This window comes from Littorina saxatilis, linkage group LG4 (assembly GCF_037325665.1).
Source record: "Littorina saxatilis isolate snail1 linkage group LG4, US_GU_Lsax_2.0, whole genome shotgun sequence".
NCBI lineage: Eukaryota > Metazoa > Mollusca > Gastropoda > Littorinimorpha > Littorinidae > Littorina > Littorina saxatilis.
In genome coordinates, this window is record NC_090248.1 from 28,939,999 (window position 1) to 28,967,146 (window position 27,148).

Sequence of the window (27,148 nt, forward strand, 5' to 3'; positions counted from 1 at the left end):
CAAATTATTGTGCAGGAAGTCTTCTTCTCGCGTGATGTATGAAATTAGTAGAATTAATGTTTTCAAATTTAATAGGTTTATCTAACAAATTCAATATGTTTTTGACTAAAGGCTTTTCTTTATGAGTAACCATAAAATATTTAACAAAATATTGTTACCGTCGTCTGCTGTAATATGCGCATGCGCAAGGGACTTGTAATGAATGAATGTTCGTCTACTTCGCGTAAAAGCTGAATGTCTTTCGATTTGTGGGGTGCTTTGGCCGGGTCTTTGGCTAAAAACGTCTGAAGATGCTAGATCCGTCATCAAGCGAGGAGGAATCAGATAACGGGACTCTTGAAGATGGAGATGAAAACAACTCTGAAGTGCTCAGCTTGCCCAGTGGCGAGCAGAGAAGCTTGTCTGCAAGTGGGGATAACTTGAGTGTTGTTGGTGGACATTCCAGATCGAACAGCATAAGGCCTTCAAGTCCAAGTCCTTCTCTTGTCAGCGATAGGGAGAAAGTGGAAGATCTAGAAAAAATCGAGAAAGAAGAAGAAGAGAGGAAAAAACGATTGCAGTTGTACGTTTTTGTGATGAGATGCATTGCTTACCCATTCAACGCCAAACAGCCAACAGACATGGCTCGGAGACAGACTAAAGTTACAAAGCAGCAGCTTCAAATCATCAAAGAACGTTTCCATGCATTCTTAAATGGGGAAACACACATTGTAGCTGATGAAGCATTTACAAATGCTGTGCAAAGCTACTACGAGGTGTTCTTGAAGAGTGACCGAGTTGCAAACATGGTTCGAAGTGGTGGTAGTTCGGCTAATGACTTCAGAGAGGTTTTCAAGAACAACATTGAGAAAAGGGTTAGAAGCTTACCAGAGATAGATGGATTAAGCAAGGAAACTGTGCTGAGCTCATGGATGGCGAAGTTTGATGCAATATATCGTGGAGAAGAGGATCCAAGAAAACAGCCTCAGCGCATGACGACTGCAGCATCTGAACTCATCCTCAGCAAAGAACAGTTGTATGACATGTTTCAGAACATTCTTGATGTGAAGAAATATGAGCATCAGATTCTCTACAATGCTTGTCAGGTATGGACAGATCTGTGCATAGATTGGCAAATTGACATGCAAACTGCACATTTATTTTTATGAGCTGAAGCAGTAATTAATACTAATAGTAGTAATACTAACAGTAACAGACTAAACAGTAACATCAAAGTTGATCATTTACATCAATATCTCTTCACTGACAAGCAGGGATGGCCAAATCGTCCGCCCGATGGCCAGGGGCGAGTAAAAAACCCACCTGGCTAGTAGAAACCGCCCGGCTGGCCAATGAAAATTCTGGTCAAATGCAACACTTTTGGTTTTAATTTATTAGGCCTAAAAAAAAATAGGTGTGGTTACGGTAACCCGACCTACCCTATTTTTAGGGGCCGACCCTATAACTTTTTATTACATTTGTCAAAAAAAAACAAACAAAAAAAACGAGTGCAGAAAACGCAATGAAAGCGCTCGAGTTGCACACTTATTTCCCTGTCAAGTAGGTTTCATTTGTACACATTTAAAAAAAAAGTAAAAAAAAAAGAAGTGATTGTCTACCTTCCTACCCTATTTTTTTTGGTTATGTTACCTTAACCACACCTATTTTTTTTTGTTGGCCTTATCAAGTTTTCAAGCCATATATATATAAACACTACAATGGTATGTTTCAGGCCAATGACATTTCTGCCGGGCTAGGGATTTTCTTGAACATTTTGAGATTTGGCCATCGATCTCTGGACAAGCAAATGGCATTATAGTTTATACATCTGAAATAGTGAAAAGCAATCGCACTTGCACGTGGTTTAAAAAAAAAACATGTTTGATACATGTATACTTGCTGTGGTATTACTATTAGAATATATATTGGACAATTCCACCGTTTCATATTTTGAAATAGACGAGAAAATTCAGAAATGTTTAAACAGACTATAATAGCCGATGACTTATCGTGGCGTTAATTTAGCCTAAATTACTATCAGACAGCTTGATGCAAATTTTCGACAATGATGTTTACATAGTATGTGGTTTTGAAAAATGATGGGAGATCCCTCATTCATGTATTATTTACTCCCTACCTACTTACCCTACACCCAGCGGCAGAGCACGCACTCTCCAGTTCTACATGATCCAAGCATGATGCATTCAAACCTGTATTACATAAATTACAAATAATGTTGTATACATGTGTCAATGTGTGCATTCATGAGACACACCTACGTGTACACACGCATACACACAATCTTCCAAACACATCGCTGACAGTTTTCTTTGTGACACTGTTCAGCTGGACAATGCAGATGAACAAGCAGCTCAGGTTCGCAGAGAGCTGGATGGGCGGTTGCACTGTGTGGAAGTCATGATACGGGTAAGTTTGAATATTCTAAATTACATCTATACTTTCTCACTTTCTGTTCTTTTACAATTCCATGGTCATAAAATAATACCACCGATCTGCCCAGGCTATGTGTGGTATAAGAACATCCTTCCACTTAGATAGATGCCAAAAATCAACAGCGAGCTTGCTTTTTGTGCAAAATTGGATGTTGTTGCTGAATAGACGATTTTCAGAAAATCTGTTGGATCTTGTCAGGAGTTGTGCTCCTGGATGCTGAGGCATATACATGATAGCATTGATGAGTTATACCATTTAATCCCCGTGAATATTGATGTCCAATGAGCGTGTTTTTACATTTAGTAAAATTTTGACTAAATGTTTTAACATAGACTATAGAGGGGGGAATCGAGACGAGGGTCGTGGTGTATGTGTGTGTGTGTGTGTGTGTGTCTGTCTGTGCGTGTGTGTGTGTAGAGCGATTCAGAGTAAACTACTGGACTGATCTTTATGAAATTGTACATGAGAGTTCCTGGGTATGATATCCCTGGGGTGGGTTGCATGAGAGAACTCAAATTCCAAGCTCAAACGGTTCGACTTTACTCTAAAGCTTGCTCTGTTAAGAATCCGTAAAGCACGAAACGAAGTCGGGGTGCATGAGCCGTCTTTAGGGCCGACTCAACGGAGAAAGAGGGCAAGTCGACGTTGTCGACCTACTTAGAGCGTTAGTGGGAGATTCCATGACGTCACGGGAAATGTGGTCAGCAACAGCCAATGCAAACTGCAGTCTAGTAGGTTCGCGGGAAAAGGGCGCATCAGAGACCGTCTGTTATACAATAATGTACTCTGCGGCATCTGGGCGCATTCAAGCATGCACAGGAAGCGCGCGCTCATACCAACACGGGAGATGCCGTGTGTAGTACAAAGTAGAGCGTACAGCGTTATAGTACTATTTTGTGCATTGTGCATGTTGGATCGAGTAGAAGAAAAATAAAGAGTGTCTTCTTGATCTTGAATCGCTCTCTACTGAAAAGGTAAACATCGACCAAAAATTAAAAAAGTAAATACAAAAAGAAGATAAAAATACAGTAATTACAAAAAAAACCACGAATTATATCAAAATAAAAAATGAAGTAAAAACAAAATAGAAGGAAAAGACAAAATCATATAATGTGAGACAAAATTTTTTTTTTTTTTTTAAATAAATAAATAAAATTTTAAACATCAAATTATAAAACACTTATAGCTATTAGAAACAGCATTAGGTAACAAAAAAAATTTCTAACAAATAAAAAAAAGACAACAAAATATAAATATATTAATGATTGAATAAATAAATACATAATACATGTATATTTCAACAAATAAAAAAAATAAAAAAAATGATTTCACTCCAAAGAAAACAAAAACCTTTTGGTTGCCGGGCACAGATGAAGTAAACAAGAAAGTTGTCTAACTCCGTCGCGTTGGTGCGACCTATTATAGCACCAAATGATAACAGGTTTTAAAACATCATCTTGCAAGCGGCAACTGGCTGATAAAGTCTGTTATCTCTGCCAAGCTCAGCGTTAAGCCTGGGGGGGAGCAGGCTCAAAGTTAAGCAAAAAACGCTGTGCTCAACGAACGTAAGACCGCTCATGCACCCCGGTTTTCGCGCTTTCCGCGTAAAGTCAACCATCTCAACTTTGAGCACATTTCCGCCCAGCTTAAGTCGTCTCATGCAACCCACCCCTGGACGGTTTTTTTCATTTTTTCGATAAATGTCTTTTATGACGTCATATCCGGCTTTTTGATTGAAATTTTGGCCAAGCAATCTTCGACGAAGGCCGGATTTCGGTATTGCATTTCAGCATGGAGGCTTAAAAATTAATTTATGACTTTGGTCATTAAAAATCTGAAAATTGTAATTAAAATTTTTTTATAAAACGATCCAAAATTACTTTTATTTTATTCTTCATCATGTTCTGATGCCAAAAACATATAAATATGTTATATTCGGATTAAAAACAAGCTCTGAAAATTAAAAATATAAAAATTATTATTAACATTAAATTTCCGAAATCGTTTTAAAAACAATTTCATCTTATTCCTTGTCGGTTCCTAATTCCAAAAACATATCTATATGATATGTTTGGATTAAAAACACGCTCAGAAAGTTCAAACGAAGAGAGGTACAGTAAAGCGTGCTGTGCAGTAAAGCGCAACCGCTACCGCGCTAAACAGGCTCGTCACTTTCACTGCCTTTTGCACTAGCGGCGGACTACGGTCATTGTGAAAAAAACGCAGTGCGTTCAGTTTCATTCTGTGAGTTCCACAGCTTGACTAAATGTAGTAATTTCGCTATACGCGACTTGGTTTTTTTTAAGAAGCAGGATCTGTCATTCATGCGGTGCCTGCTGGATACAAGTCCTTTTTCTCCCCAATATCATTCATATGAGATATTACTGATTCACTGGCTCAGCTAAGCTTCAGGTGGCGACATGCCTTCAAAACCCCAACAGGGTTGTTTCTGGAATTCGTCTAGATTTTAAAATTAAGTTTGGAGATTTACGCAGTTACAAAATCTCCCAGGTCAACTTATGTGCAGACATGCTAGAGCCTTATCCACCTTATGTGAGTAAATGCAAGCACAATAACACGTGCTCACAGAAAGATCCTATAGTGTAATCCATGTCAGAGTTTGTTGGGTTATAGAAACACGAAAATACCCGGCATGCTTCCCCCGAAAGCGGGGTATGGGTGCCTCTGGCAGGGTAAAAATGGTCATACATGTAAAAAAAAACCCACAAGTGTACATGGGAGTATCAGTCCATGAACGCAGAAAAAGAATGGCACTGGAAGGATGCTTTTATTTTATGCAAAAGCCTGGAGAGATCTGTGATGATTTACAAGATGTTTTAATGGAAAGAATGGCATGTATCTGTTTTTATTTGCAGTTATACAAATTGCTGTGAAACTAAAATTATAAAAGAAATACCTGGTTGTACATATATTTCTGGTATGCAAAGTTGAGGTGTAGAATTGATTAATTATTGAATGAGTTTATTTGTAATGTGTTCAGGAGTTCATGGCACAGGATTTTTTTAGGGAAAGAAAATGTAAATATTTATGTAAAACAAGGAATTCCAATGCAATGTTGTTTTCCTTAAAACTTCATAAAAAGAGTCCACTTTGGTCCCAGATGTTTTGCAGAGGGTTGTTCTTTTTCACGCTATGCCCGTAGTTGTTTATTTGTTGATTTTTGTTCATGTACACTCAGACGCGGCAACACCCCAAGTTTGTGGTGAAGGAGATGGAGAGCATGTACATGGAGGAGCTGAGATCGTCCATCAACCTGCTGAAATCCAACCTGGAGAGTTTACCTGTCTCCAAAGGAGGCACGGACTCCAAGTACTCGCTGCAAAAACTCAAACGTTATAACAGGTAGGATAGCAAAATGCTCATTCTCTCTGATTCATGCTTATTTGTTGGATTACAGTTACACAAGAATGGATTACAGTTACACCGACTAAAGAAGGTAGGATAGCTAATGCAAATCTGCTTTGATTCATGTTGACATTTTTCGGCTAAAATTTTTTAGCGAGGCGATAGCTCAGGGAGTCATATGGTAGCTGCGCTGGTTAATTGAAACTAGTTGTCGTTATCGGCGTGGGTTAAGGAACCACATCCACACCACACCACACACACCCCCCCCCATGTTCCGCACGAGATATATTTCCCAGACTTTTCTTTGGTGTCCGAACACCCCGGTGTGCACGCATGATAAAGATCCCAAGTTCACAGCAAAAATCTCATGGCTTGGAAGCATGCAGGTAAAAGGAAAGAAAATTGGGTAGCGCAAACTGTGTGGTAGCTCGCTTTCCCCAGTGGGAAAGCAGCCTGAATTTCCATGAGGGTAACCTTACAAGACGATATGGTACCAATACCAAATATACGGCGGTATAATAACAGTTAACAAGTTGCGTAAGGCGAAATTACTAGATTTAGTCAAGCTGTGGAACTCACAGAATGAAACTGAACGCACTGCATTTTTTCACAATGACTGTAGTCCGCCGCTTGTGCAAAACGGAGTGAAACTGACGAGCCTGTTCAGCGCGGTAGTGGTTTCGCTGTGCTGCATAGCACGCTTTTCTGTACCTCTCTTCGTTTTAACTTTCTGAGCGTGTTTTTAATCCAAACATATCATATAGGTCAATATAACACTTACCTCGACAGTACTATTCTTGCACATTATCTATTATAGGCCGAAAAAATTGGACAAAACGCTGCGTGGGTACAATTATCTCCCATAACCATGCGCCACCGTGGATCCCAAGCACTGTCTGAGTGCTTCCCCCTTACAGGATGTAGGTGGCGCGTCCCTCTTTCTTTTTTCGCGCGTGACAGTAGGCTGTGTTTCTGCTGCGCTCCCGGATTATTTTGGATTCTAGAGTCTTCTTTTCTGTGTGGATTACCACCTGTTGGATTTTTGTGTGTTATTCCACTTCTGGCTTGAGGCTACGTTGTTTTTCTTCCAACTTGTGCCTCCGTTGTTGTGTGGCGGACTCGGCGTGCCTACCGTCCTACTTCGTGGTGACCGGTCGTCTGCTTCTCGTTTCGCCTCATTCACTTGAGTATTGACCTAATTTTCTTTGAATTTTGTTAATTCTCGATTTTTTAAGGGTACGTACAGGGCGAGGTAGGATGTCTCGTCTTGTTTTGGGCTCTGGTTCTACGGAACCAGAGTCTGCCGGGGGCAACCCTTCTCCGGGCGCACAGCGTCATGTTTTGCGCACGGACAGGGGGACCTTTCGGCGCTCCGACTCTCCCTCCCCAAACGCTTTGCGTTTGCGGCGAGGGAGGGCGGAGAAAGCCTGTTTGAGCAAGCTCAATGCGAGCTTGCTCAAACAGGCTGGGCTTGAACCTGGGACTTCGGGCGGGGCTGCGCCGTCGAAGGTTCGGGGAAGGTCGAGGGGAAAGAAAAAGCGTCTTTCTCCTTCTCCTTCCGTGGAACACGCTTCCCCCCCTTCGACGCCGTTGTCCGGCCCTCAGTCTCAGGCTTCAGCTCCTCCCGGTTTCAAGCCTGGGGGGAAGGTTTCCTTCTCCTCCCTGGCTCGAATCCGGGGGCGGGTCGATTCCCAACCCTCTTTGGGGGTTGGTGAATCTGATCTAGGGGCTACGGGAGAGACTCAGGTTTCGACTTCTTTCTTTTCCGGTGCCTCTCCTGTGCCCTCCTCGGTTTCCACCGCTGTGGAAGCCAGGAGGGACACGGGTCCTCCTCTGAACTCCCTCGCTGGGTCGTCTACTGCTGTTTCGACAGTAGTCTCGGACTCATGGGGGGGGAGATCGGAGGAGATGACGGGGTCTATGAATTCCCTCCCCGCTGGGGTTGGGATGCGAATTGACCCCGTTCAGGGCGGTCCTGTGGGGGCAGGGGTTTCAGGCATCGTGCCTACGACCACTGCTACTACGGTTCCCTCTGACGTCCGTGTGACTGGTGGCTGTCCCTCTATGAAACGCTCCGGCCGACTAGTTACTGGACGTGGAGGTGTTCGACAGAACGTGGTACTTCTGTCGAATGGTCAGGGCGACGGGAACATTGTTTCTGTTGCTCAAACCGACACCTCCGACCGGACCGTCTTGACCCCACGCCATTCCTTAGCGTCTGGTGTTCGGGTGACGGATGGTCCGGACCAAGGGTCCGGAACGGTCCAGGCTTACGGGTCGGGATCGAACCGGACCCACGGGTCCCGACTGGACTTGACCTCCGGGTTTGGTCCGGACGGGACCCATGGTACGGGACCGTACCGGACCTTAGGGTCCGGTGCGGGACAGTACCTCTGGCCCTTGCCGGACCCCCGGACCTACGGGTCCGGATGGTACGGTACGGGACCAGTGGTCCGGTCGGGACCGGACCACCCGACCACCTCTGTTGGTCCGGGTGGTCTGGCACCGAACCGGAACACACCGGACCACCGGACCTACGGGTCCGGATGGTACGGTACGGGACCAGTGGTCCGGTCAGGACCGGACCACCCGACCACCTCTGTTGGTCCGGGTGGTCTGGCACCGAACCGGAACACACCGGACCACCGGACCTACGGGTCCGGATGGTACGGTGTTTCCACGTCCGGACCGAACCACCCGAACACTTTTGTGGGTACGGATGGTTCTGTGCCGAACGGGACCTCCGGATGGTACGGGACCGGACCGGACCACCGGACCGGACCGGACCACCGGAACACCGGACCACTCGACCGGACCGGACCGGACCACCGGAACACCGGACCACCCGACCGGACCGGATCGGCACCCCCGACCGGACCGGACCATTTCTTTTCTGATCAGACCCGATGGGTCCCTGTTCAGTCTATAAATGGCGGGGGTTCGTTGGCTGGACTGACCCAACAGTCGCAGGGTTTTTGTTGTTCTCTCCCTTCGGCTGCTGGAGACGTTTCGTCTTTGGGGCAGGGGTCTTCGCGGCCTCTTGCTTCAGTGGGCGTTTCGTCACAGTCTACTTCATCACTTTCGGCTCCTCCCCCTCAAGCTTCCTACACTCCTGCTGTTGAGGAGTTGTCGGGAAGTGAAGAGGAGAGTGAGTCAGAGGACGATGGGGAGGAGGATCAGGGTCGCCCTGAGGTTAACACTGATCCTCTACCCTTGCCGGTTTCTGATGGAACTTCCGAAGCTATGCTTCGTACTTTCCAACAGTACATGACAGACATCACGCGGCGTCTTGACGCCACGGATGCCTCTCTTAAGCGTCTGTCGTCTAGTGTTCCCAACCCTTCGGTTGACACACAGGACGTGGAGTCTGAGGACGAGAGGCAGGAGGCTCTCCCTCGCACAGCTAGAAGGACGTTTGAACAGTTTCAGGACGTCCTTCCCTCCGACGCCCTCTCGTCCTTGGAGTCCGCTTCGGCCCGGGCGCGGGAGGCACACGCCGCGTCTGCCGGCGGCTCGTTTTATGAACGATCCGGCCGCCAGCAATTCGCGTTCCACCCTAGTCTTAGTGCCACGGTGGAAGCGGCAGCACATCGCCTGAGGAGTACAGATTCACGTGCGAACGCGACCTATGTTCCTCGGGAGGACGCGGATTCAGTGCCGTGCTTTCCTTCGGGAGGCGCACCTCCACTGTTTCCTCGTGTCCAATCTGTTTCGTCCCTCCCTTTTCCCTTTGACTCTCGAACTCTCCCTTTCCAGACTTCGAGTGTTCAGGGTGGGGCTGACGGTGATGTGTTCGTTGGGGAGGTGCCTTCGGTCAAGAAGGTGGAACTGAGCTCTGCTTCGTTCCACAATCTTGAGGCCACCGTTTCTTCCATTGTCGAGGCCCAATCACAGGCCTTGACATGGATGAGCACGCTGTCCACACTGTTGGACCCTCCCGATCGGGCAGAGTCCGATTCCACTCGGGTCCTTGACACGGTTCGAGTGGATCGGGCTTTGCATGCCGTGCGATCGTGCGTGACGACTGCGGCAGAATTGGCCATTGGAACACGGGTCCACTTGTTGGCCCTGTTCCGTGATCATTTTCTGGCTACTTCTTTAGTGCCTCCGGATATGAGGAAGAGTCTGAGGAACACGTTTCCTCAGCCTTCTTCCCTTTTTCATCCGGGCACTGTCCGTTCTGTGGTGGAGTCCACACGCCAGAGGAACACTGATTCTCTGATGGTTGGCCTCGCTGCTTCGGCGACGTCGGCGGGGAGTAAGAGAAGTGCTACAGTCACCTCCAGCTCCCAGCCTCAGAAGAAGAAGAAGAAGAAGCCAGTTTCACTGCCTCCTTCTTCCTCCTCTCAGGCGCCTGTCGCGTTCCCCCCTGCGGCCCCGGCTTCTCGTGCTCCCAAGCGTAAGAAGAAGGGTGCTCAGACAGGTAAGGGTAAGCAGCACCACCAGGGGGGTGGTCGCAAGCCTGCGCCTGCCCGCCAGCAGAATTTTCAGTGAGTCCCGGCCCTACGTTGACGCCCCCTCAAGTTGCCCCTCTTTCGTCCGTCGGTTCCCTTTTTCGGGCCCGCGACATGTGGGGCAGACTGGTCTCCAACCAGTTTATCTTGAGGGTGGTGGGGTCGGGGTTTTCTCTACCGCTGTCGTCACAACCTCCATTGTCCGCTCTACCTTTGACGTTCCCCCCTCCTCGAGACCCTGCCAGATGGCAGGCTCTTCAAGACGAGGTGAACTCGTTGGTCGAGAAGAAGGCTGTCTACCCCCTTTCTCAGCCTTCTCCGGGGTTCTACTCCCGCCTGTTCACCGTCCCCAAAAAGGACGGCAGGTTCAGGCCGGTGTTGGACCTCTCCACCTTGAACTTGTACCTTCGCAGGTGCAAGTTCAAGATGGAAACCCCTTCGTCGGTCCGGTTGGCCATCCGGCCAAACGATTGGGCCACGTCTGTGGACCTCCAGGATGCTTACTTCCACATCCTGGTGGCCCCGGGGTACCGACATCTGCTCCGGTTTGTTTGGGAGGGCACAGTGTTCGAGTTTCGGGCCCTCCCATTCGGCCTGTCCTTGGCCCCGCTGATTTTTACAAAGGTGGTCAAGGAGCTGGCGGCGTTGGTCAGAGCTCAGGGTGTGCGTCTGCGTCAATATTTGGACGATTGGCTCACCCTGGCCCAGTCTCGCGATCAATGCCTCCAACACACCCGGCAGGTCCTGGAACGGACCCATGCTTTGGGGTTCCAGATACAGTGGCACAAGTCAGACCTCGTGCCAGCCCAGCAGTTTTGCTACTTGGGGATGGCGTTCGACACAGTGCTTTACACTGTGTCTCCCTCCCCGGACAGAATCCTCTCCCTGAGGCGAAAGATCCTCTCCATTCAGGCTTGCCGCGCTGTTCCTCACAGGCGGCTGGCGGAACTGTTGGGTTCCATGGAGTCTGTCGCTCTGCTGCTGCCCCTTGCAAGGCTACACAAACGTCCCCTGCAACGGGCAGTAGCAGATCGGACTTCCAGGCCTCTCGATTACACCGAGTTGGTCCAGATCGGGCCTTGGTTTCACGAGGCTGTAGTCCAATGGCTGGACCCGATCTGGCTCAACTCTGCGGTGCCTATCCAACCGAGACGGCCGTCTCTCTTCCTGTACACCGACGCTTCTACGCGGGGTTGGGGGGCCCACCTGGACCTGCACGAGGCCCAGGGGGTCTGGACCCAGGAGGAGTCCCTCCTACACATCAACTTTCTAGAGTTGGAGGCGGTTCGTCGGGCTCTGCTGGAGTTTCGCCTCCTGATTCGGGATCAGGATGTGTTGGTCCACGGGGACAACACCACATGCCTAGCTTACCTTCGCCACCAGGGGGGCACCAATTCTCGGTCCCTCTCCCTGTTAGCGGAGGAGATTCTGCTCTGGTGCCAGACCAATCAGGTCCGGATGTCAGTCCAATTCGTTCCGGGGAAACTGAACGCCCTGGCCGACATTCTCAGTCGGGGCGATCAGGTTCTCCCCACAGAATGGACCATCGCTCACAACGTTCTACGGCGTCTGTGGGCAAGGTGGGACCGTCCTCTGATCGATCTGTTCGCAACTCGATTCAGCGCTCGGCTTCCCAGGTACGTCAGCCCCTTTCGAGACACGAATGCGTTCCACGTGGACGCATTCACTCTCTCGTGGAGGCTCCTCGATGCTTACGCCTATCCCCCGACATCTCTGATTCCGAGGGTACTGGCAAAGTATCTGCAGGAACGGCCAAGACTGATTTTGGTCGCGCCTTACTGGCCAACAGCTCCGTGGTTTCCAGATCTTCGCGGTCTCACCCACGTAGACCCTCTACCTCTGAATCTGGACGGGGGAAGTCTGCTCCAGCCTCGATCAGGCCTCCCTCATCCACGTCCAGAGAGTCTGTGCTTGACCGCATGGCTCTTGTGCGCTCCAAACTGCTTGCACTAGGATTGCACAAGAGTTCAGTAGAGTTTTCCTTGAACGCTAAGAGGCGATCAACTAATCAGCTCTATGACTTACGCTGGAGAGCTTGGGCCTCCTTCGCCTTGTCCAAGGGGATAAAGCCGCTTTATCCCTCAACACAGGACTTGGCCAACTTCCTGGTGGAAGTGTATCAAAAGAAGAGTCTTTCTTCTAAGACTCTTCTTGGATACAAATCTGCCATCACTTCCACGATTGCGGCTGCTACTGGTCGCAGACCTGAACACTTGATCAGTTCCTCCCTCATTGCTAATGTCCTTTCGGGTATTAGCAATGCAGCGGTGTCTAAACCTCGGGTTTCATTTCCCAAGTGGGATGTCTTCCTGGTTCTCAAACTCCTGCGTAGCAAGGAGTTTGAACCCCTGGCAGGCATTAGTATCAAGTTCCTGACTTTTAAGACTGTGTTCCTCATCGCTTTAGCCACTTGCCGTAGACTCAGTGGTATTCAAGCTTTGAGTGGCCTGGAATTTGACATTGAGTTCACCACACATCAGGTGACGTTGGCTTTCCTACCAGACTTTCGAGCCAAGAATCAGAATGCCTCGGAGTTGTCCAAACCAGTAGTCATTCAAGCCTTGGCTCCCACTCTTGAACATGATGACCCTGATCGCTTCCTCTGCCCAGTACGTGCCCTTAGAGTGTACCTGGATAGAACACGTAGCTTTCGGTCTTCTAAGCGGTCACTGTTTGTCTCGCTTAATCCGAAGTACCAATCGGATATTTCTAGACAAACTTTAGCTCGTTGGCTGACCTTGCTTATCAAACAGGCTTATGTTCATGCTCAAGTGGATGTGGTCCCTGACATCAGGGCACACGAGATTCGGGCTATCGGCTCCTCGTTGGCGCACGTGCGGGGTGCCTCGCTCCAAAGCATAATGGCGGTCGCGTTCTGGAAGACTCCAGCCACGTTTATTAACCACTATATGCGAGACTTTTCCAGTCTCAGGCTTGACCAGTCGTATGGCATTGCCAAAGCAGTGGTTGCCAGCATGGTCACGTCAGTCTAAGGTATTTTTCTTGGGTATATTTTCTTTTACAGTAGTACTGTTCGAAAATTGCCTGGGTATCTTAATCCTTGGATTTAAGTGATTTTGATTAAGGAGTTTAATACTCTACATATCACCCTCACACCACTCTGGTATTCTGTGCAAGAATAGTACTGTCGAGGTAAGTGTTATATTGACTGTAAGGCTTCTTTTTAAGCCTACTGTCTATATGATACTTACCGAGACAGTACTATTAGAGTTTCCCTCCCGCCTCCCCTCTTGATATGTTATGGGCTTTTTGAGGGTCTGCAGCTCATAAAGAAAGAGGACGCGCCACCTACATCCTGTAAGGGGGAAGCACTCAGACAGTGCTTGGGATCCACGGTGGCGCATGGTTATGGGAGATAATTGTACCCACGCAGCGTTTTGTCCAATTTTTTCGGCCTATAATAGATAATGTGCAAGAATAGTACTGTCTCGGTAAGTATCATATAGACAGTAGGCTTAAAAAGAAGCCTTACAATCTATATGTTTTTGGAATCAGGAACCGACAAGGAATAAGATGAAATTGTTTTTAAATCGATTTCGGAAATTTAATTTTGATCATGAGTTTTATATTTTTAATTTTCAGACCTTGTCTTTAATCCAAATATAACATATTTATATGTTTTTGGAATCAGAAAATAATGTAGAATAAGATGAACGTAAATTTGGATCGTTGACGTTATATATATATATATATATAAAATAAAAAAAAAATTATTATTACAATTTTCAGATTTTTAATGACCAAAGTCATTAATTAATTTTTAAGCCACCAAGCTGAAATGCAATACCGAAATCCGGCCTTCGTCGAAGATTGCTTTAAAAAAATTTCAATCAATTTGATTGAAAAATGAGGGTGTGAGTGTGACAGTGCCGCCTCAACTTTTACAAAAAACCGGATATGACGTCATCAAAAGTATTTATCGAAAAAATGAAAAAAATGTCCGGGGATATCATTCCCAGGAACTCTCATGTCAAATTTCATAAAGATCGGTCCAGTATTTTGGTCTGAATCGCTCTACACACACACGCACAGACAGACACACACACACATACACCATGACCCTCGTCTCGATTTTCCCTCCATGTTAAAACATTTAGTCAAAACTTGACTAAATGTAAAAAGGCTACAGCAGGTAGGATAGCTATGCTCATCTGCTCTGAGTCATGTTCTTATTTTTTGGATTAAACTTACAATCGCCCGTCGCGATATAACCTTGAACGGTTGAAAACGGCGTTAAACACCAAATAAAGAAAGAAAGACGTACAAACGCTACAGCAGGTAGGATAGCTAATGCTCATCCAATCTGATTCATGTTGGCATATGGTGGAGTACAGTTAGACAGGATAGAATATCTAATGTACATCGCCTTTGATTCATGTTCTGATATGCTGGATTACTGTACTTGCAAACGCTGAAATGGGTAGGATAGCTACACATGCTCATCAGCTCTAAATTATGTTCGCTTATGCTGGATTACATTTACAGTTACATTTGCGCAGCTGTGAGAACAGGTGTTGGCAGACGTGGTTTAATGATCAATGTCATAATGCTGTCTCTATGTTTTCATTACTACTGCACTGGCTTGTGCACAGCATGGGTAGTTGGGTTTTACATTATGCCCAGCAGGATACCTGTGACTCAGAGTTTGGGGTCAGAACAACAACAAAGGGGTGGGAGGTGGGGTTGGGGGATGTCAAGAAAAAATGGCACACAGTATGTGTGTGTGTCTAATGTACAGGCATGGGAATTGTCCGCCGAACGGCGGATTTCCGCCGAATTTTTTTTTTGTTCCGCCGAAAAAGCAAAAGTGTCCGCCGAAAAAATAAAGGGGGGATGCACACAAAAAAAGCACCGGTTACTTTTGCCTTTGCGCAAAAGCCCGCGAAAACTTTCCGTACTTTGTTCACGCACTGCTACCGCCCGCCTCAGTTACTTGAACTTTTATGTTTGAAAGTAAACCAGATTGCACAGATTGTGTTACAAGTTACATTTTCCTGTTTGTCTCAACAGATCTTTCTTTATTTGGTGTTTTAAACGTTGTTTTCAACCACGGAGGTTATATCGCGATGGGTCTCAACAGATCAATTTTTTAACAAATTTAAACCATATAATACATGTATATATTTTTTTCCTTCAAAAAAGCAAAAATTGGTACTAAAAACTGATTCTAAAAACAGAATTTAATGGCAAACTTGGAGCTCAGATGACACCAGATTGCACCATCTGGGTTCTTTGGAGACATTTTTTCCCGGACCCCCCTAGTAAGGCTAGGCGCTTCGCGCCGTCGACTTGACGCTTCGCGTCTTCAGTTATACATTTTCAGCCTTTTTTACAATTTTAAATTCCCATGCCTGAATGTAATTATGCGTGGGCGTGTTTCTGCAATCATAGTAACTGAACCAGCTCTTTGATTTCCACCTTATTTTTCCCGAAGCTCAGCTTACAAACAAGATTAACATGTAACTAGTTTTTCCTGTAAGCTTTTTAAAAATAAAAAAATTGGGGGGGGGGGGGGGGGGCTGATAAGAGCATTTGTTAAACATAGGTAAGGTGCAGACCTGTAAAGAAAGTAACTTGTATCATCTTCCACTGCTTCCATTTGTCAGTTATCCGCCCGTACGAAACCTTGTCTTGTTTGTTTGATGTTATACTAGATGACTTACAAAATGTTCAGGCAATAATGGTGGAATGTATCTTGGACATGTTGCAGATTTCTCCATGCACTTCTGTCATTCTTACTCTTTCTCGTGCAGCGTATGTACTGTTTCCAGTTGAAGAAAGAAAGATCTGCATTAAATTATGAAGTTAAGCAAGACACTGAGACACACATTTGAGTACTTAATCATGCAATTTGAAAGTGTTCACCTTATAGTAATACATGTAGTTATAGTATGTGGTGGATGGTAGGACAAGTTGACTCCTACGGTTCTTCATTTTTGGCGCAACATACCCACATTTTGTTCACAACGTTGTTGCTTCGTTCTTTGAATGAAATGTATATTTTGTAAGTAAATCTTTTTTTGTAAGTTTCAGAGTCTCAGTTTAAAAAGAAAAGCTCTTGAACCATTCTCTTTCTGAAACAATATACACTAAAATCTGTTCTGATGCTTTGAACAAAAAGAAATGGGGGAAAAAAAGCCAGCATCCAATCCAACTTCTGTACACTTCAGATTTCTTATATTTAATTATGAATAGCAAAAATGCAAATGGACATTATGAGTGGACGGATACATGTTATTTGAATAAATCCCCCACAATGACGTGCAAGGCAATTTTTAAAAAAAGTTCATTTTTGTTGAGTTTTAGTTCTACAACAAAAACCAAAAGTATTTCAATTCATTTCAAGTAGGAGGTGCTTCCTTTTGTTGAAGCTGTTATTGATTTTTGAGTGGTCTGTTCTTTTTCATCGGTGTTTGTGCAGGCTTGCGTGCCCACATACTTACACATTATATGTGCGAGTGTCAGATGTTTTGTTGTCAACTTGATGTGTTTTATAGATTTTTAGGAGGGCTCGGCTTGATCAAATTACTTGTCAAGCAGGCATCAGCGTTAAATTTGAGAGGAGGAGGAGGAGGAATTTAGAAGAGACAGCAAGTATTGTGGACGTGAGCTTTATTGATTGCTTGGCACCGAGTCAGCTGCAGAGAGTATTATCAATGCAGAGATGTTTATGATCTGTGTCGTAAAAATCAACTTATGCGCACTGATTGGTCTTTGTAATAAAGGAAGAGGTTTCAGATTGCGAAAGATCAGCAAGAAAAATAGTTTGACTTTAAAGTCTCAATGACCTGGTTGTTGTTATTTTATTTTTATTTATTTATTTACGAGGATTTATATCGCGCACGTATCTCACCACACAAGACGACTCAAGGCGCATGTTACCTATTAATGCCGTGTGAGATGGAATTTTGTTGTTGTTAGCTTTTGAACTACTTCCAAGTTATTTCTCACCCACTCTTATTCTGTTCTTGGTACCCTTTTTCTCCCTTCTCTCCTCTCCTCTTCCATCCCCCCCTTCCCCTGTTTTTTCCTCCCATCTCTACTAACTTTCGGCCCCTCTCTCACATAAACAAAAAGTCAGCTGGTCTCACATTTATTAAAATGATGTTGTTTCAAACTGTTATCATGCTAAATACATTTACAAACTAGATTATGCATTTAAGTTTTAACATTAAAAATGAAGCACCTGGCTGTTTTACACATGAACATATATTTTTCTACTGTGAGCGTAAAAGCTTTGTTTGTATTTTATTTGTTGTTGTATTAGTTTTGGTAAGTTATTATCTACTGAAACTGAGTGAAACAGCATTTTCTCCCACTGCTTCTGTTATCTAAGGTTACGTTTTGTGCAAGTTATTATTTACTTGAACTCTTTCTACCTGGTTTTTGTTTTTATTTTAAAAAATTAAAATGTTATACTTGTTTTTATTTCTGTAGGTTGTAGTTAGTTTTTGTTTTTTGGCTCATGTTTTGATATATATATATAAATAGGGCGGGGATGTAGCTCAGTCGGTAGCGCGCTGGATTTGTATCCAGTTGGCCGCTGTCAGCGTGAGTTCATCCCCACGTTCGGCGAGAGATTTATTTCTCAGAGTCAACTTTGTGTGCAGACTCTCCTCAGTGTCCGAACACCCCCGTGTGTACACGCAAGCACAAGACCAAGTGCGCACAAAAAAGATCCTGTAATCCATGTCAGAGTTCGGTGGGTTATAAAAACACGAAAATACCCAGCATGCTTCCTCCGAAAACGGCGTATTGCTGCCTAAATGGCGGGGTAAAAAACGATTATGCACGTAAAATTCCACGTGCAAAAAACACGAGTGTACGTGGGAGTTTCAGCCCACGAACACAGAAGAAGAAGAAGATATATAAATAATAGAAGTTGTAGCACAGAAGGATTTTGTGCATGATTGTGTGTGTTGTTAGTAGTTGTTTTTGTGCTCCACGGTTTTGCTGCTGTGATTTTGTCCAAGACCTGTTTACTTGAGTGAAAAATACTCCCTCATGGTCACTTGTTTACATGTACTCTTAGACATTTGGGAGAGTTAGTTCAGGTGCCAATGCAGGCCCTGGCACAAACAGGGGCCTACAACGTGGCCCAGATGGGCCTTGACTTCATGTAAGTGACCGGTCCTAGCTCTAGCTTACACCTCTGCGTAGTTTTCCGCACACTCCTACAGTGTGTTTCCTACCTCTCTGGTCTGACGGAGGTTTTTCAACTTAAGCTTTCGTTATCCTTGATTTCTACGGTGGAGGATGTGTTCCTGTTGAATCTACAGCAGATAATATCTGCCTGCACCTATCTTCAACTGAAGCTTCCGTTATCCTTGATTTCTATGGTGGAGGATGTGTTCCTGTTGAATCTACAGCAGATAATATCTGCCTGCACCTGTCTTCATCTGAAGCAATTGTTAGGAGGAATATTAAGGGAGTTAAGATAGGACACAATACTAGTGAGTGGTGTTGGGATTTGCTTTAAGTTGCTGTCCTGTTTTCTTGTTCTCGTTTTGCAGTTTGGGGTTGTAGTGTAGCTAAGCAGGGATTTGAGGATGAAGCTTAGTGCAAAGTTTGTTCCTGGATAAATTGCTGCCTCTGGGTGAAAGTTTGTGTTTAACTTTTTTTGCAGCTAATGTAGGGCACCTTGTGTATTTCTAATAGCATGCACATAGTTGCATAAGAAACATGTCGATTGGAATAGGGATTGGTACATTTTCCAGATGCATGTGTGAGATGTACATTAAAGCATACAGGGGCAGTTCTGACTGGGTTCAGCAGCAAGCTCAATTAGGCCTGTTTTGTTTTTTCTCCTTTTAATTGGAAAAGGATTCGGCTCTCTCGTTTATTTGCCAAATCTGACACTTTCTGGTGTTATTCTCAATTCTGAGCTATCTTTTATTTGACTTTTTCTGTGGTTTTGTGTATCTTTGGGGGGTCTGATTAATCATATGTAGCAGTTGAAGAGAAGGGTAAACAATTTTTGGTTTATGACAAGATGCCGTTCGGTTGCAGTTAATTTGACAGTCAAACCTGCATGCAGTTATATTATCTACTTGGTCGTTTGTGCCTAGATCCTGAACATACATAAAAAGAAGCTTACAGCTCAGAGCTCAAGTATAGCGTGATCTCTGTTCCATGCTGGCTGTCTCTCCCATTCTGACACTTGGTCAATTGAATTTCATGGTTGATTAAATGCATGGCTGGTGTGCACCAGAAGCAATCAGCGTTGTGGCATTTCCTGGTTTCCTCTTATAAATAATGTTCAGCACAGTTCGGTTCATGGCTTCTAATTAATGTTGGAAGAGGGAATTGATTTTTAAGCCCAGGTTTAGAGAGGAATGGGGCAAAAGTTGGAGGGGGATGTTCCAAGGTCAGACACTTGGACACGCACTAGCTCATCAAAGAGGAGTAGGGGTGGGAAAGCCTGGTTGTTGGACATTGTTTGGAAAAAGAAAGGGGGGGGGGGGGTGTGAAGGGGACTGAGCAGATGAGAGAAAGGGAAATCTGTGAGAGAACATCGAAATAGAATACAAGATAACAAAGGGAAGCTTGAGAGGAGGGGTGGGGAAAGGGATCGCTTGACAAGAGGAGGGGTAGGGATGTGGGAAGAGGATGGGTGGATGCTAACAAAAACACACACAAAAAGACAAGAAAGAGAAAGAGAAAGGGGCAAGCCAAGGGTAACAGTGGAAGAAAAGATAGTGATTTATTCATCCATGCCAGATTGGCAGGAGCCCAGACGTTAAGTGGGGCAAAGGAGGTGAGGTCCGTTTGCAGCCAGGATCAATCATTGGGCCAGTGAGAGGGTTCCTTGGAGATTCTGACTGGCTCTGGCGCGGCATCAGTACTCCAGTGTTTTTGCATAACACTTGGACCCCCTTTGGATCGTTTGTCTGTGTCCAGTGCCTGGCTGGTTAGGTTATTTCCCCCTCTGATGCTCTCTGTGCTGTCATTATGTCCGTCTGGGCCCTGTCTTGTGGATAATGAGCAGATCTGTCTTTTTTCTGCTCACTATGTCCGGTCCTGTCTGTCTACCTGTTTGGAGTATTCTTTCTCTTTTAGTGTCTCTGTCTCCCCCACCCCTTTTAATTTTTAATTCTGTATATGTCACTGTTTTTCATGCCTCCTCCCCCCACACCCCCTCCTCCATCTCCACCTCCACCCTTTATTTTTTTTATTTTTATTGCACAATAGTGCTACAATTCTTTGCAGCTGCATAAAAATGAAAGAAAATAATACATTTTATATTTGCAGTCATGGAATATTTGTGATTGAGAGGATACATGTATGTTAATTGACATCCTTTCACCTCAATGCTCCTCTACATCCACCCCCCCCCCCCCCCCCCCCCCCCTTGCCTTACTTTATACTGTGCAACTTCAAGAATTGATTTTATCATAGATTTTGATTCTACATTCACAACTTTTCTTTACTTGTTTACTTTGTACCCATTTAAACTTACGTCTGAATGATCTTTAAAAAGGATGTTTAAATGCTCCACTGAAGCATGAGCCCTTCTTGTCTGGTGGCTGAGACTCTCTCTTTCAGAATCTGGCTGTTGGGAGTACACATGCATGTTTTTCAGTTGTTTTGTTTGGTTTTCTGGTGTGGATCGTTGAGTCAGAAAGCTTGTATTGCTACAGAGAACAGTGAAACTGAACAAACCAGTTTTAAAAGTGAAGAGGGGGAGGGGTAGTTAGAAGTAATTGATTTTTAATACAAAATGTAAGCCTCTATTGTCTTCTAAATCTGTAAAAGTAATAGCATTAACAGCTTTCACTTTTGCAGTGTGCAAAGTGACTGGTCAACATTTAAACACATTTTCCAGTTTTATGTTACGCTAAGGTCTGAACAAAATGGTCAAACTTATCATTTAAATAGAAATTAAAAAACAGTTTCCTGATGAATTATCACTTTAGGTGCATCCACATTATTAGTGCAGCGAGTTGATGGTAAGCCTAATACTGATCAACACTTTGTGATGTGAAGGTTTGGTCTAGAATTTAGCCAACGTTTGGACGCAGTTTGAACCAATGTTATGACTAAATTTTAACCAACCTTTGGACTAAACTTTAAGGAATGTTTTGTGTAAAATTAACTTTGAACTGTTGCAGAGCCCAGAACACATCTTCTCTGTCCAAGCTAGACATGAACGATGTGGACAGTGAACCGGGCTTGTCCAAGATGGACGTGGTGCTCTCCTTCTCTCTCGAGGTAAGACAGTTCAATCCCCTGAGGGTGGTTGTGTGTTCAGTGGATGCCCTCCTTTTAAGACCAAACAAAATCTGGGAAAAGTAGGTCTTAAAAAAAGAGTGTCTTTAAATGTAGGTAAATATGTAGAGGTTACAAAAAATGAGTCTCAGTGATTATAATTATTAAAAATAATGGTCGAAGTTAGCGGATCATGAAAAATGCGAGCTTCAGCGAGCTTTTTCATGACCGCGAACTGAGACCATTATTTTTAATAATCACTGAGACGAGGTGTGTAACCTCTTTATTCCTCCTTTCTTCAGTTATTCAAAGAAAACAGGAGTTTTTGAGCGAAAGTTTGATCGAATCCGAATCACTAAACCAGTCAACCTGCGCAGGCGATCAATTAATGCGCGGTTGTATAGTTCCGTGCAAATCATTCCATTCTGTTAACACTTCTTGTCAGTTTCCCTGTTTTGGACTAAAATCAAGTACACAGATATGCTGTGGCGGTAAAGGCAGATATTGTGTGTTCTTTTTGTGTTTTAGTATCGCTTAGGATAATGTTCTTTTGTCAAATGGGACTAGCAGACGAACATTTGCACCCGTGTTCCAACGTTAATTACTGTATGAAGTTCAGTTTTCTGGGGAAAATAGTGTATGAAACCGCTTTATGTTGTTTAAATTGATGAGATGTGTGCATTTGGTTGCGTGTGATCTGTTTATAAAATGAAATATTGTTGAAAACTGACCGTCGGATTGCAGTCAGTGTTGTCGAAGAAACTGAGTGAAAAGAAGGGGAACTACTCTTGTCGCTAGACAAAGTATGAGTTACTTACCTTGGGAATTTGCTTGTGATGAACGTTTGTGCACGGCAGATCTAGATTCAGAAAACAACCGAACTCATGGATTTTATATGGAGATTCATGTGTTCAGGCCTGTAGTTGTTAATTTAAATGCAGTATGTTTGTATTGTTTGCTCCAGAAATGTATACTTCGTACATTAGAGCGTTCGGAACTTTTCAGTCGCAAAAGTAGTACCGAAACAGAACAGCTTCTCAACCCATTGCACTATCGAGGATTCAGGTTGTTGCTGGCTCGTTATTTGTTTGGTTGCTGGGTCATTATCGAAAAATAACTAGCTCTACAAGTTTACAGAGGTAAAGAAGCAGAGGGGGAATAAATATATATACAGAGCTCATGAAATGAAAATCTGAAAAAAGATCAATGTCTTTAAAAGGGGGGACTCTTGAATTAGGGGGTCTTAACAAGGGGTCCCGCTATATAATTAGTTTTTCTGAGGGTACATGTTCAGGAACAATACATTATATACAGTGTGTATGATCCTCTTCCTTCCTGATTTACAGTGATATGGATATGTTTACAGTATTGTGATGAGCTGACTATAACCGTATGCATGCTGCCCTATACTCTTGATTTATGTGGGTGGGAGGGGGGTAGGGGGGTAGTGGCTTTTGAAGATGAAAGTTGTGAGCACCTTGTTCTTTGTTCTGAGATAGCTGAGCATGAATTGAGGCTATTGATTTGGTGCTATTCTGCCGGGCACTGTGGCGGGGTGGTAAGACGTCGGCCTCTTAATCGGAAGGTCGTGAGTTCGAAACCCGGCCACAGCCGCCTGGTGGGTTAAGTGTGGAGATTTTTCCGATCTCCCAGGTCAACTTATGTGCAGACCTGCTAGTGGCTTATCCCCCTTCGTGTGCATACGCAAGCACAAGACCAAGTGCGCACAGAAAAGATCCTGTAATCCATGTCAGAATTCGGTGGGTTATAGAAACACAAAAATACCCAGCATGCTTACTTCGAAAGCGACGTATGGCTGCCTAAATGGCGGGGTAAAAACGGTCATACACGTAAAAAAACATGAGTGTACGTGGGAGGTTGAGCCCACGAACACAGAAGAAGAAGAAGAAGAAGGTGCTATTCTGTTTTGTGATAGCTTTAATTTTAAACAAAGGTTGTTTATTTGATGCCCTGCTCTCTTGAATTTGAAGCAGTTCTGAGAATTTGAGATACAGAGGGACAATATAAATTGGGCCTCAGTCTTTCACTCAGAAAAAAAAAGTATGCCCAGACAAACACTGATTGGTTCATTTCACTGGGCACGTATAAGATTACAGTTATAACATATGACACTTGTTTTTCTTGAAGTCAAAATGTGTGGCCTTAAAAGGGAAAACATCATGCAGATGTTTTCAGAAATAAATACAAGAAGAATATTGATCGTGTGATCCTCATCTCATATGAAGAAAGGAGGCATCTTGTTCTACATCTCGAACTTCTTTCCTTTAGTTCTGTTTGTCTTCCTGAGAGTTTGGCGGCAAATTTCTCTGTGTAGGAGACGTTTCTCTTGAGATAAATGTCAAATGGTGGTCGTCTTGTCTCTCAAGCTATGATGGTACTAAGATGACCATGGTAATTTCTGTTACTTGAGAGGCTTAGATAACATTTTATTCTTGACTTCTGAGTTTTCACTTGAGCGCTTAAATTGATATCCCGATATTTGAGTTTTGGTGCTGCTCCAGCAAAAAAAAAAGTCTCAACCTCTTTGGAGCTAATGACACATTATTAAGATGAAAAGAGAATGATTTGCTTGACAATCATTGTGAGCAGGATTGATGTGCTAAAATGATGATGTTTGCAACTGTGGAACTCAGCCATGAGGGTATTTTGAGTCAACTTGTACATATTTTGTTTTTAACCTCTAGAATGTTTTGTGCCACTGGTTCACATTAGATTATAACTACACTTGTTGACTGAGTCACACAGCTATAAGCTTGTCAGTAAGAGCAGACAGGCATTCTTCTGATGATAGGGCTATAGTGCAGAATAATCAAGTCATAAATGATGTCTCTTGAATGTCTCTTGAAGTAAGTTGACATGCAGAGCTCCCCAAAGATGGCCTACCTAGAGGGTCCTGGGACCCCCAATTTCAATATTTAGGGGGTTCCAAGGACCCCCTCAGCGGAACTCCAGAGCGGTCTGAAAGTTCTGCGAGACCTTCACTAAAGTGTTACAGTGTGTGTGTGTATTTGTCATATCGTTTAGGTTACTCCCTAAATTCGCATTGGTTCAGATTCAGCAGAAAACTGAAATCCAGCCTAGAGTACATTCTTGTTCATTCTTTATGGAATCAAGCAGACAACTACTTCAATTCCGATGGTACGCATGAAAAAGCAAATTTAGTGCATCCCATGACCGCTCTTTTCAAGATTTAGTGCATTGCACTACCCCCTTCAAGAATTTCTAGTACAATGTTTTGGCTTCTAGTGCAAATAGAATGCAAGGACGCACAGTTTGGGGAGCCCTGACCTGTTACCTTAGTGTCGCTGTCTCCTTTGAGACAAGTCTGACCCAAAACATACCACCCTAGCGTTATCTCTGGAAGCAAGCTAGTGCAGTGGACATGTTACGTATTCTGCCTCTGTTTTCCCAGCATTGATCTTTGCACTGAGGCTGTTGCTTCATACCTATGAATGCATTAATTGCTATTGATCTGATCAATGCTTATGCATGGCTTTGTGTGATATCTGTAGCCCGGCATGAAATTGTGTGGAACTGTACAAACATCTACGACTAGTGTCTGTGTGTCTGTTCGCGATGCACGGCCAAAGTTCTCGGTGGATCTTTTTCAAATTTGGAGACCATATTCAGCTACACCCCGGACACAACCTCATCGATGAGATATTTCAACACGTGCTTTCAGCGCGCAGCGCTGAACCGATTTTGGTTTTTCTCTGGATCCATTCCCAGTAACTCTTCCTTATCTTCTCCAGTGTTTTCAGCCGCGTTTATCTCCCTTCCTCCGTGCGGTGCGCCGGCAAAGCCGGCGTACACCCGGCATAGCCGGGTCCCCGGCACAGCCGGGTATTCGGCTCGACTTCTTCCCGGCGCAGCCGTACCCGGCGAAGCGGGTATTCATCTAGTTTATAATATAATGATAATAATAATACCGTAAAATCCCTAGCAAACGCCCATTATCTAGCAAACGCCCACCCCCCACTTTTGGCCAAAAGTTGTGCAGAGGGGTCACTACCTAGAAAACGCCCACCCCTTGTTTGCTTTAAAAACAAATGTTGTTTTAAGACAGTCGGCCTCCTTTATCTACGATTTGTGCAGACTGTTCGATGGTTCGCCGTTTTTTTCTTCTTCTTTTTTTCTATCACAGAACGTTGATCTTTATTTGTGTCAACAAACGGTGTGTTTATTTTTCATTAAAATTACATAAATCACATGTTGTATCACTTTTTTTTTCTCGTGAAAATGTGATGACACTTTATCTTACAAAGGGGTGTATACCTAGCAAACGCCCACCCCCTACTTGTACCCGAAATCTGTGCGGAGGGTTGGTGGGCGTTTGCTAGGGATTTTACGGTAATAATAAATGAGCATTTATATAGCGCAACATCATAACTTTACAATTATGCTCTTTGCGCTGTGGTACACTGGCACAATACTTCAATTTGACATTGAAAATGGAGGAAACTTTCAGAGGCATTCTTTTTAAAACAGTCTGAATGTGTTTGGTTGTTGGAAGCGTGTGTGTGTGTACGTGTGTGCATGCGTGCGTGTGTCAGTCTGTGTGAATTCCGTTGATTCTTGTGCTTTGATAGCAATTAAGGTACTATTTAACTATCAATTTATTTTTTTTTAAATGAATCTCAGCAGCTTGCTTGGAGAAAAATCCCAGCAAACATTTGTTTTTCTCTGTGTCTTACTCTTTACAAAAATGCTGTTGTCATGAGTGCAGTGTCGCAAGTACACATCGTTTAGACTGTCCTATCTTCAGTTTGTTGAAAAGATGTGCCTGCAATATTCTATTGTGAGTGGAAGCTGTGAGGACCATAAGACTAAGAAAAACCCAACAAATTCAGGCGTTTTCATTCTTGCATATGTCACAATTTAGAATCCAACGTTGAATAATGAAGGTTGATTTTTTTTTTTTACCCCAGACGATGTCACAATTTAAAATCCAACGTTGAAATGTGAAGGTTGATTTTGTTTACCCCAGACGGGTAACCGCTTTTGTTTATTTGTTTGCAGGTTCATGTGATAGAAGTGAAAGGGCTGAGGACGCTGGCCCCCAACAAAATTGTGTACTGCACCATGGAGGTGGAAGGGGGAGAGAAGCTGCAGACAGACCAGGCCGAGGCCTCCAAACCTGCGTGAGTTATCTCACTTGCTGTGTGTAGAAATGCATCGATTCCATGATAACAGGCATCGATTGCTCTGTGAAAGGCATTGTTTTTCTCTAGGTCTTGTTTTTGGTTGATTTTTCCGTCTAATATTTTATATTGAACAAATGGCATTCATATTTGTTTTGAATCATTGGTGGGTCTTTTTAGCCTTATATGCGTATTGAACAGATGGCAATCGCAATTTTCTTTAGCCGTTCAATGGTCTTATTAGAGGGTATCTTTATGACGACACCCTCTTTACACTGCTTCACATGACTTTGCAAGTGATATTAAATTGTATTTAGGAAGCGTTAGTGCTACTTAATTCTGCTTCTTCTGAATTCTTGGGCTGTGACTCCTGCATAAACTGGTAGGCACAAGTGGGTTTTTACATGGGTGGCCTTTTCCGCCCTGGTCATTTAGGCATTCATACTCCGATTCTCGCAGATGCACATTGGGAGTTTTCGTGTT

At 44.2% G+C, this 27,148-nt stretch overlaps 1 protein-coding gene across 2 annotated transcripts in view; it reads left to right on the forward strand.

Annotated features, from left to right (window-relative positions):
• The first annotated feature begins 194 nt into the window (after positions 1 to 194).
• LOC138964416 (calcium-dependent secretion activator 1-like) overlaps positions 195 to 27,148 on the forward strand; it is a 59,849-nt gene continuing 32,895 nt past the window's right edge. Inside the window, exons 1-5 of one of the 2 annotated variants that reach the window (XM_070336369.1) lie at positions 195 to 1,085; positions 2,326 to 2,406; positions 5,633 to 5,796; positions 21,407 to 21,506; positions 26,544 to 26,665. In XM_070336369.1, coding sequence (XP_070192470.1) covers positions 291 to 1,085; positions 2,326 to 2,406; positions 5,633 to 5,796; positions 21,407 to 21,506; positions 26,544 to 26,665 — 1,262 coding nt within the window. In that variant the 5' untranslated portion in view covers positions 195 to 290. Of the gene's footprint in view, positions 1,086 to 2,325; positions 2,407 to 5,632; positions 5,797 to 18,120; positions 18,415 to 21,406; positions 21,507 to 26,543; positions 26,666 to 27,148 lie in introns of those variants that run through there. The other variant, XM_070336370.1, reaches the window with a different exon arrangement.